Source organism: Procambarus clarkii, chromosome 68 (genome assembly GCF_040958095.1).
Source record: "Procambarus clarkii isolate CNS0578487 chromosome 68, FALCON_Pclarkii_2.0, whole genome shotgun sequence".
NCBI lineage: Eukaryota > Metazoa > Arthropoda > Malacostraca > Decapoda > Cambaridae > Procambarus > Procambarus clarkii.
This window is the reverse complement of record NC_091217.1, coordinates 3,587,808-3,599,899: the sequence shown is the minus strand read 5'-3', so window position 1 is coordinate 3,599,899 and position 12,092 is coordinate 3,587,808. Positions and strand designations below refer to the sequence as shown.

The following is a 12,092-nucleotide window of genomic DNA, read 5'->3' as shown; positions in this document are numbered from 1 at the left end:
CCGCGGGGACGCTAAGCCCCGGAAGCACCTCAAGGTAACCTCAAGGTAAGGGCGCTTGTATAGGGTCTGTGGTGCCGGGTCAAGGAGTTGCTCCCGGGAATCTTTGATCTTCCTTATCTGCTAAACTGATATCAGTGATCTTCGGATGCTGCAGACGGTGAGTGGTCATCTACCCTCTTGTAGGGACGATGAGTGACCATCTACCCTCTTGTAGAGACGATGAGTGACCATCTACCCTTTGTAGAGACGATGAGTGACCATCTACCCTTTGTAGAGACGATGAGTGACCATCTACCCTTTGTAGAGACGATGAGTGACCATCTACCCCTTGTAGAGACGATGAGTGACCATCTACCCCTTGTAGAGACGATGAGTGACCATCTACCCCTTGTAGAGACGATGAGTGACCATCTACCCTTTGTAGAGACGATGAGTGACCATCTACCCCATGTAGAGACGATGAGTGACCATCTACCCCTTGTAGAGACGATGAGTGACCATCTACCCCTTGTAGAGACGATGAGTGACCATCTACCCCTTGTAGAGACGATGAGTGACCATCTACCCTTTGTAGAGACGATGAGTGACCATCTACCCCATGTAGAGACGATGAGTGACCATCTACCCCATGTAGAGACGATGAGTGACCATCTACCCCATGTAGAGACGATGAGTGACCATCTACCCCATGTAGAGACGATGAGTGACCATCTACCCCTTGTAGAGACGATGAGTGACCATCTACCCTTTGTAGAGACGATGAGTGACCATCTACCCCATGTAGAGACGATGAGTGACCATCTACCCTTTGTAGAGACGATGAGTGACCATCTACCTCTTGTAGAGACAAGTGAGTGACCATCTACCCCATGTAGAGACAATGAGTGACCATCTACCCCCTGTAGAGACGATGAGTGACCATCTACCCCATGTAGAGACAACGAGTGACCATCTACCCCCTGTAGAGACGATGAGTGACCATCTACCCCCTGTAGAGCCGGTGATCGGTCATCTAAATCTAAATCTATATTATACACAATATAATTATATATTTAATGACTATTATGGTTTTATTATAACTTTTTTGAAAAAATTATATTGAAATTTTGTGTAAACCAACGCAGTTATAAATATATAAAACTATGAATAAAATGTTTTAAAGTGAATTTTGAATTTGAATTTGAACTAATATAATCTAGCTTTAGGTTCAGTATTTTAATAAAATACTTCCTTTATTACGTTATCATAAATATGAGTTCAATAACCAGTAGGGAGCCGGTCGGCCGAGCGGACAGCACGCTGGACTTGTGATCCTGTGGTCCCGGGTTCGATCCCAGGCGCCGGCGAGAAACAATGGGCAGAGTTTCTTTCACCCTATGCCCCTGTTACCTAGCAGTAAATAGGTACCTGGGTGTTAGTCAGCTGTCACGGGCTGCTTCCTGGGGGGTGGAGGCCTGGTCGAGGACCGGGCCGCGGGGACACTAAAGCCCTGAAATCATCTCAAAATAACCTCAAGATACCCGACAAAGGTAAACTGTTTACTCCATAAAAATAAATAGTGGTCCAGTTCCTGAACCCATTTTGTGACTCAGTAACTTTGTGTTCATTAAACTAAACTAACGAATACTGTGAGTAGACTGTCGATGTGTGTGTGATTGTGTGTGTGTGTGTGTGTGTGTGTGTGTGTGTGTGTGTGTGTGTGTGTGTGTGTGTGTGTGTGTGTGTGTGTGTGTGTGTGTGTGTGTGTGTGTGTTAGGAAATCCTGAAACTAGTTCATCAATATTGTAATTTGCTTTCTAAATAAATTTAGACACTCAGTTCCTGAACCCTGTTTATAGATGTAGAGATTCTACGACCTAGAGAATAAAATAACTTGATGACAGCAAGAAATTAAAAATAAGACCCGGACAAACTTGAAGAATGGTCTGACAAGTGGCTGCTAGTGTCCAGTCCCAGCAAATGCAAGGTAATGGGAGCATAGGTGAATAGGAGAAAAGATGACGCGTTGAGAGGTCGAATCACTTGGCTATCATGGTAGTGAGAAGAGGGAGAGGGAGGGAAGGAAGGAAGGAAGAGGGGGAAAAAGGAAGAGGAAGAGTCTGAGAGGGAGAGAATGGGGGGGCGTCAAACTTCAGGTTTGGATTCCAGAGTAGATACGACAGGACCCCCAAAGGATTAGTTAACACATGAACCAGTTGATTAAAGGTTGCTAGGCGGGACCCGAGGCCTATAGAGCTCAACCCATACATGAATAGGGGAGGTACAAGAGAAGTAGGAGCTAAGGAAGTGGAGAGAAGAGAAGCGTGAGAAGTGAAGGAAAGAAAATGCTTTTTAGATGAGATGAGAAAATGAATAAGTAGAGGATAAAGAGAGCAGCAAAGAGAGAGAGAGAGAGAGAGAGAGACAGAGAGAGAGAGAGAGAGAGAGAGAGAGAGAGAGAGAGAGAGAGAGAGAGAGAGAGAGAGAGAGAGAGAAAGAGAGAGAGAGAGAGAGAGCAAACGAAACTGAGCTCTGTCAGTGAAACCGAGAATTGAAACAAAACTTTGAAGGCCCCCCCCCCCCCTCCTCTCACCCTCCCATTCACATTCCACCCGTCTCCCATCCCACCCTCTTCCATACCCCCTTTCCCCCCCTCTCCCTTCCCTCTTCCAGTCACACAGGAAACAACCGCATTCATCGATCAACAACCCGCGTAAACACGCCTCCAGGTCCTTCACTCTTCCAGCAAGACAAAAAATTGGAACATGTAAAACCTCACTGCACAAGGTCACACTACCCCCTTCCTCCTCCACAGGTTCTTGCGAGTGAAGTGAAGATGTTCCCTATTCCTCTCACTCTCCCATTCCTCTCCCACGTGCCAATCAGTGCCTCTGGTGCCTCTGGGCTTTGATGCGAGCGACGGCACACTGACACTTAGGGTGACTGGCAGCTCTCACAGCAGCCGCGGCGTCTCCAGAGGGGGATTGAGGGAGGGGGGACGGAAAGCTAGAGAGGAGCGGATGGAAAAGAAAGCGTGTAGACATGGGTGAGAGAGGAGAGAGAGAGAGAGAGAGAGAGAGAGAGAGAGAGAGAGAGAGAGAGAGAGAGAGAGAGAGAGAGAGAGAGAGAGAGAGAGAGAGAGAGAGATGCAGTTTGGCTAGATTATTCTCTTGATTCCAATAGTTTCCTTTCGTGTGTGTGTGTGTGTGTGTGTGTGTGTGTGTGTGTGTGTGTGTGTGTGTGTGTGTGTGTGTGTGTGTGTATAAGTGAGTCTGCAACAAAAGGTGATCCTCTTCATTCACTACTCGCATGATCAGTGTTGCATGTGTTGCAGACCCAGCAATGCATGAGACGTCAAAGCACGAAATCCAGCACTACTAGTCGAGTCATCTCTTGCCTAACGATGACGATACAATAACAACAAAATTATATATATATATATATATATATATATATATATATATATATATATATATATATATATATATATATATATATATATATATATATATATATACGCCAAGACTATAATATGCTGCACCTAGACACTTTAAGGATTAATATCAACAACATAGATGTACTGTATCACTGACAGGTACAGCCAGAGTCCTGTTTCATAAGGTTACAGCCAGAGTCCTGTTTTATGAGGATACAGCCAGAGTCCTGTTTCACAAGGTTACAGCCAGAGTCCTGTTTTATGAGGATACAGCCAGAGTCCTGTTTCACAAGCAACGTTCACACACTAATACCACTAATTCCCCGGAATGTAAAACACATTCGACATAGAAGCTGATAAACATTAAATTAAAACTGTGAAAATAACAATGTTGCTGAACTTTCAAAATACAGAATAACAAACTTCTCTTTGTCTATACTACGTCTCCTCTTCCTCTTCCTCTCCCTACTCCTCCATTTCCTCTTTCTTCGTCCTCCCCTTCTCTCTCCTTCGTCCTTCGTTTCGTAACGGGGTGAGAATAGCTTGAGCTACCTCATCCCTTTGTGTGTATTTTACCTCAATAAACTTATTTCAATTTCAATTTCAATTTCGTCCTCCCCATCCTCCTCCTCTTTTCCACCCCTTCCCACCCCCTTTCCACCCCCCCCCCCTTAGTCATCGCCGCAAACAGGACGCGTTGAACAAGGCCAGTTACCCATCAGGAGGTCAGGGGATGTCAGGTGCGATATAGCAATTACGCTCTGATTGATGCTACCTTGCTCGATAAAATCCCGGACTTGCCATATGCACCATTTTACAAATCGACCCCGACGCGTGCTAAAGTATATCTTGTACCTTATCTTTTATCGGCGATATTCGATTCAATTTCTTTCTTTATTATGCACCCCATACCCATCCCGTGGGCGGTGGTGTAAAGGATTACAGAGGCACATAATCGCGATATTCGTGTGGTGTATAGGTCTTGTTTGCGAGGGGGGGAGGGGTTGAATTGCGATTTGTTTGTGTTTTTCGTATATCGTCGGATCCTGGTGAGTGGAAGATATCGCGGATTGCGCGCAATAGGTTTTGTCCCGGGCGACCTTTGCAAATATCGTGATCGCTTGAATCTCGTTGCATCTGATGTTTCAAAGTTTATAAAGCTGTGATCTTAACAGTTTTGGGATATTAGGCTACGACCTCTAGATATCGCGATCTGCAACAGCTAAGATCTGTGCTATCTTAAACTCCCGAAAGCGAGCGGAATGGGAACAAAATGAAAGAGAAAGAGAGAGAGCGAGAGTGAGAGGGAGATGGAAAAGAGAGAGAGAGAGAGAGAGAGAGAGAGAGAGAGAGAGAGAGAGAGAGAGAGAGAGAGAGAGAGAGAGAGAGAGAGAGAGAGAATACAGGAAAAAAAATAATAGGAAAAAAAATAAGACAAGAAAATGGTAGAGAGGTTAAAAGCGTAGAAAAGGAAGAGAAGATAAAGAGAGAGGGACAGAAAAGGAGAGGAGGAACAGAATGCGAAGATATATGATTAGAAGAGGAGCTGAGGAGAGAGAGAGAGAGAGAGAGAGAGAGAGAGAGAGAGAGAGAGAGAGAGAGAGAGAGAGAGAGAGAGAGAGAGAGAGAGAGAGAGAGCGAGGGGGAGAGACATTAGCTAAGTACAGAGGAGAAAGTTATAATCTCAGTGGGGATTTTTTTGTTTCTTGTTTTTTTGCGAATGTCATTGTTTAGGTGGAGAGAACCCTATAACCATTCGCTTGAGGCGCCCCAACGTAACAAATACGACTGTTTTATCTAGCGAGAAACGTGCAAACCCACTCAACCCACTTAACCTCTCGACACTGTAGCACGGAAAACGTCAGTTTTAAGACGCATAAAATTTTAAGTAATACGTCGCATTTCGTACAAACGAGACGTATATAATGTGAGTGGACGGGTTGACTCACAATCGGGGGAGCCCGGGTTCGATTCCCGGGTGGTACAGAAATGGTTGGGGGGGCACGCTTCCTTTTTTTCACCTAATGCCTCTGTTCACCTAGCAGTAAATAGATACCCGGGAGTTAAGCAACTGTTGAGCTGTTTGCATCTTGGGTAGGGTCAATAGTTTGACCTTGGGGCGGAGGGGGGGGAGACATTGAAATAAGCCTAAAGTATATATATACACAGGCTTCCTGTCCCTGCAACGCGAATTATTATTATTAATTATTTTTATTCTCCTTTGCGTAACCGAATTTGTGTAATTTATAAACATACTTAACTAGTTTTTTTTTTAAGATTGAGGAGGGAAATTATCAGGAGAAAGCGCCAAGCCATTACGACTATATAGCACTTGGAAGGGGGTCAGGATAAGGATTTGGGATGGGACGACGTAGGACAGGGAGGGGGAGGAAAGGAATGGTGCCCCAACCACTTGTGGACGGTCGGGGATTGAACGCCGACCTGCATGAAGCGAGACTGTTGCTCTACCGTCCAGCCCAAGTGCTCGGAGAAAATCAATAGTTGTTAAGCGTTAAACATCGAACAAAATACCACCAGAGGTGTTGTTTAAGGTAACTTAACTAGTAACTTAACTAGTAACTTAACTAGTAACTTAACTAGTAACTTAACTAGTAACTTAACTAGTAACTCACGTGTGGTCGGGAGACACAGGTCTAAAGGTCATAGTGAAACATGTTGTGTTATCTTGAGGTTATCTTGAGATAATTTCGGGGCTTAGTGTCCCCGCGGCCCGGTCCTCAACCAGGCCTCCACCCTCCAGGAAGCAGCACATAGCAGCTGTCTAACTCCTAGGTACCTATTTACTGCTAGATAACAGGGGCATCAGGGTGAAAGAAACATTTTGCCCATTTGTCTCCGCCTCCACCGGGGATTGAACCCGGAACCTCAGGACTACGAATCCGAACCGCTGTCCACCCAGCTGTCATGCGCGAGGCGTGTCACTAAACATATGGCATTTCAGGGTCAGTGTAGCAACTAAGGTCACATAAGGTCAGTGTAGCAACTAAGGTCACATAAGGTCAGTGTAGCAACTAAGGTCACATAAGGCCAGTGTAGCCACTCAGATCATTATCATTCAGGGTCAGTATTACAACTCAAAGTCACACAATAGAGGTTCAGATCACAAACGGCAAGTTAGGTGACCAAGACTCAACTTAGTGACTCAACTTAGAGAACAAAGCTACACAACACCCCCAACTCATCTGACTTGTCACATCACTTAAAGTTGATGCATTAACTCAACTATCTCAAAAAAATAATGCCTATAGCTTATACTCGGCTCACAGACGGCTAGGACACCGACTAATTGACCAATTAAGATCTGTAAAACAACTCAGATTTCTCGAAAATTACTAATTAAACGAGATTTAAAAAGAGGGATTTAATCTCAGATTTAACTCAATCTGAGTTATGTTGTGGTGAAGAGGTCGCCCAGGCAAGTCTGACATCAGTAAGGCCTATTGAAACAGGTGTGTGACACAGGTGTGTGACACAGGTGTGTGTTGTAGGGATGAGGTCGCCGAAACATGCCAACAGGTATAGGCCTACCTATAGAAAGGTCAGTATAGGATCAACCGACATTGGCAGGTGTTTTCACAGATTAGGAACTCTGAGCAGGATACAGATGTCATCTCATTACTAAAGACAACATCCAAGCCCCCCAACAACTCCCCTCCCCCCCACCCCCCGTTCGCACAAACACCTCCCCTTCATCCTCCACCTCCTCTTCCTCTGTTCCACCAATCAAAACCTACCCCTCACCCATCCCTTCCACCTATCCAAACGTTCCCCCTTCCCTCGCCTCCGTCTATCCAAACATCTCCCTATCCCTTCTTTCATCTTATCCAAACTTTTCCACTTTCCACTTTCCCAACCTATCCAAATATCCCCTACCCCCCCACCTGTAATACCCCCCACCTCCCCTTCCTCTTTCTCTCCATGGCCCGGGGTTTAGTCATATGGTGAGGGGAATTAACCTTCGAAGCGGCGCTAACAAACTCTCTTAGATGAACTCACTGATTACAGCCCTGTCATAATTAACCGAAAATGACATCATTACCCCAGAGATGAGTGGGCGACAGATGTTTCTTATTTGTGTACGTAAGTACAAGTGTGTTTGTATGTGTACATGTGTGTGTGTGTGCAAGAGTGTGAGTGTACTCGCCTAGATGTACTCCCTTAAATGTGTTTGCAGGATCGAGTTAGGCTCCTAGCTCGATCTAGGTTCAGGTAAGGGTTCCATGCAGGAAGCAGGCCGTTTATTGCTAGGTAACAGGTGCATCAGGGTTAAGGAAACTCTGTCCATCTGTCTCCGCCGGGTGCGGGGATCGAACCCCGGTCTATAGGTCCACGAGTGTAGAGCGCTGTCCATTCAGCCACCCAGCTCCCCTGTGTGTGTGTGTGTGTGTGTTTGTGTGTGTGTGTGTGTGTGTGTGTGTGTGTGTGTGTGTGTGTGTGTGTGTGTGTGTGTGTGTGTGTGTGTGTGTGTGTGCGTGTGTGTGTCGGTACTCCGTTCTGTATATCCCTGACAGTCAATCAGGCTTTTGTTATCTGAGCAGTTCACGTCAATAATCGGCTAATTGCGTCACGCGCGCGCGTGTACGTACGCACGGCAGCCTGAGGACAATATGTTACCAACCCCACGGACGTGTTCACAGCTATCTTAGTGAACATGTTCACAGAGATGTTAATAGACATGTTCAACATTCGTATTCAAGCACGTTTTTTTCACGAACGTGTTATATCTAACATACTCACGGATGTGTCTACGGACAAGTATATATAAACGTATTCACGGACGCAGATAAACATGGATGCAGGAGATGCTGTTATGAACGCGAGGAGATTGAAAAATCTGCGTTCGGAAAGCGTTTGCGTTCAATGAGCTGTTCGGAAAGCGTTTGCGTTCAATGAGCTGTTCGGAAAGCGTTTGCGTTCAATGAGCTGTTCGGAAACGTCACTGCGTGTAGAATAACGGGCGCCAGGAGAAGTGGAGGTGATCACCTAGCAATGTTTACCTAAAAGTGATTTACGGGGAAGGTCAAGCTCCGCATCCCCGGCCTCGTGGCCTTTAGTTATACCTGGTGAGGAGTGACCTGGGGAGGGGGGGGGGATGAGGGGAGGTGATACGGGTTTGAATAAGTGGGTGGAATTAATGGGTGTGGATAAGGATTGGGATAAAGGGGCTATGACAATGGGTGGAGAGAGAGAGAGAGAGAGAGAGAGAGAGAGAGAGAGAGAGAGAGAGAGAGAGAGAGAGAGAGAGAGAGAGAGAGAGAGAGAGAGAGAGAGAGAGAGAGGACCAGCCAGAGACCAACAACTAGTAACAAATGTCAATGATGCAAATTACTGGAAAAGTTCTTGAGGGACAATTATCTTACCACAAACGACAACATTCTTTAATATCTCTCTTGAACCTCTTCACCAAGAGGCATCAGTCACCGAATGAATCCAAAATCAGCAGAGTTGATATAATGCAGATTGCAAGTTCTTCGGATCGGTATTGCACCAAGGACTGCTCTGCCTTAGCTTCGAACACTCGATATCTCATACAGCTGTTGCACACTTAATAAAGGACTACACCTTCAGCAATGGTCCCCGATAATAGTTTTTAATCGAGAGTCTTAAAAAAAAAGGCTCTCAATTGGCACTAGAGTACTTCAAGGTACTATACTTGGTCCCATGTTGTGGGATAACTACTTCAGTCATAGCTACAGATGTTCAGATCTGTGCTGATGGCTGAACGCTTAACGTTAACATATAAAAGAACGGAAATGCCAGCTGCTACGAGGTTCATTAATTAAACTTAATGAACTCAACTTAAGCAGGAGAACGAATGAGTGGCAACAACCCAACTGTTTAATATTAAAGCTAACATCTTGCAAATCAAAATGGACTATTTAGTGGGTAGGAATTAGAAGTCAGGTCCTGATCCTAGTATGGAAGACAGTAACATAACTTACAGACCTAAGAACTTGACTTGAGAATGGTCCAGGACGGACCGAAACGTCGTCGTCGTCCCTTCACCTTCTAGTGTGTGGTCTGGTCAACATACTTCAGCCACGTTATTGTGACTCATCGCCTGCAACTTGATAACTTATAAAACAACTTACAGTAAAATAACCTATAGATCTCGACACATTTTGAACTTAACCGACAGCAGTGGTTGCAAAACCCTTTATGGAAGCACAAATTCGTTTTATCCTGAGTATACTTCCCTTTCCCAGTTCGTATCCTTCCACAATAAGCAGCTCGAAACATACTAGAGGAATTTCATCACTGGGAATTTACTCTTCTTCCTCCAATGCCAAATGATCAATCACCTCCTTGGACCGACGCTTCCAGCGACTCCCCACCCACTCCCTCCCTCCCTCCGTCAGAAGCCCATGACTTCGTGGAAGGTAATGACCAATTCAAGGTCACGGGGAAGAGCCCCTGTGACCTTTGTCTGTGAGAGGCTGTGAGGAGGTCAAGGTGTTCATGTAATGTTCTCTACCACAAGTTCTATTCAAGGCTGTGTTCGGGATGGTCGCCCTTCACTCGTGGTAAAAAAAAAAAGAAAAACACTCGAGGAAGAGTCGCCACTCGTTGAGACAGACGGCTCCTGTCTCAAAATAGCTCGTCGAGACAGAGACCTCCTGTTTAGTTACTGTTTAGTTCGAGACAGGCTGTTCCTACATCAAAATTCCTCATCAAGACTGACAGATCCTGTCTCGCTACTCCACATCAAGACTGACAGATCCTGTCTCGCTACTCCACATCAAGACTGACAGATCCTGTCTCGCTACTCCTCATCAAGACTGACAAACCCTGTCTCGCTACTCCACATCAAGACTGACAAACCCTGTCTCGCTACTCCACATCAAGACTGACAGATCCTGTCTCGCTACTTCTCATCAAGTCTGACAGATCCTGTCTCGCTACTTCTCATCAAGACTGACAGATCCTGTCTCGCTACTCCACATCAAGACTGACAGATCCTGTCTCGCTACTCCACATCAAGACTGACAAACCCTGTCTCGCTACTCCACATCAAGACTGACAGATCCTGTCTCGCTACTCCACATCAAGACTGACAGATCCTGTCTCGCTACTCCACATCAAGACTGACAGATCCTGTCTCGCTACTCCACATCAAGACTGACAGATCCTGTCTCGCTACTCCTCATCAAGACTGACAGATCCTGTCTCGCTACTCCTCATCAAGTCTGACAGATCCTGTCTCGCTACTCCTCGTCAGGACTGACAGATCCTGTCTCGCTACTCCACATCAAGACTGACAGATCCTGTCTCGCTACTCCTCGTCAGGACAGACATATTACGAGCAGATTCCTAGTTTGGTTACTTGTGATAGAGATTCTGGTAATAAATGATTATAAACTTCACAGTTCATAATCATTAAAACTGCCAATCACAGGGGGGGGCCCTGTGATTGGCAGGTGTCTAACCGACCTCTGATTTAGAGGTCTGACAAACAGCACCTGTCTTATGAATTGTTTAAAAGATGATTAATACTCTCAGGATTAGAGTAATCCCCCCCCCCCTTTATGAACAGAGTATCTCCACAATATTCCCAGAACAACCACATGGTAATCCCAGAGAAAACACGTGGTGGCTACCTTGAGTTTCATACTTGAGGTGCTTCCGGGGCTTAGTGTCCCCGCGGCCCGGTCGTCGACCAGGCCTCCTGGTTGCTGGACTGATCAACCAGGCTGTTAGATCCTGGTAACCCAAAGGCAAGCACAGAGCAAGCACAGGAATGGTAGGCAGCGTTTGATATCTCTCAAAGGTTGTCACAATCGCAAGGTTCCTCATCTCAATCACGACGCTCAGTTGCCACATACTCCCAACCCCACACACACACACACTCACATCCACAAACACCCCTCCCCCCAGCCATACACTTATGGCTACGCACTCAACCACACACTCCCAGTCACACACACACACATACACACTATCTCAGCAAGATGCTCGATGTAGGATACAGGTTCACTCTAAGCACTGAGATAATCCTGATGTCTGATGGCCAGACCACACACACTAGAAGGTGAAGGGACGACGACGTTTCGGTCCGTCCTGGACCATTCTCAAGTCGATTCTCAATTCTGATGTCTCACAGTGCTCATGATGCTTCTGAACAAATTAGTGTCCTACAGATTGATGATTGAAGGTGATGCCAAGGTTATTGACAAGTGCGATACAGACAGAATTGATTGTAAACCTCCATTAGAGAACTTGAGTAAGCTAGAAGATGGACTCAATAATGAATGAATATGAATATGAATTTTCGGGGGACAGCGCCAAGCCATTACGACTATATAGCACTAGGAAGGGGGTCAGGATTAGGATTTAGGATGGGACGGGGAGGAAGGAATGGTGCCCAACCACTTGTGAAGGGTCGGGGATTGAACGCCGACCTGCAGGAAGCGAGACCGTCGCTCTACCGTCCAGCCCAAGTGGTTGGCTCAATAAGGGACTACTGGAAGGTTGAATGATACAAAGTGATTCGTTACAAATGGTGGCAGCGGTGGGATTGATTAGGTGTCTGTGCAGTTATAAAGGACGAGTGGATAAAGAATACTAACAAGGAGTAGACGAGTCGTTATAATTAGTTGTCATCTGAACAAAACCGAGATTCGTTATAAGGAGTCTGAGAAACGAGGAAAAGTACTGT

At 45.8% G+C, this 12,092-nt stretch overlaps 1 protein-coding gene across 1 annotated transcript; it reads left to right on the top strand.

The window, feature by feature from the left end:
* The first annotated feature begins 219 nt into the window (after positions 1-219).
* On the top strand, positions 220-11,689 carry LOC123753329 (involucrin-like). Its single transcript, XM_045735329.2, has 2 exons — positions 220-850; positions 11,538-11,689. Exons 1-2 carry the CDS (start codon positions 220-222, stop codon positions 11,687-11,689), a joined length of 783 nt encoding a protein of 260 aa, XP_045591285.2.
* Positions 11,690-12,092: the final 403 nt, after the last annotated feature.

Bases quoted from the DNA above. Each gene is read 5' to 3' on its own strand.
- LOC123753329 (XM_045735329.2), top strand. From the start codon at position 220: ATGAGTGACCATCTACCCTTTGTAGAGACGATGAGTGACCATCTACCC. The intron at 851-11,537 runs GTGAGTGACCAT...GATGTCTCACAG, and splicing joins TCTACCTCTTGTAGAGACAA to TGCTCATGATGCTTCTGAAC.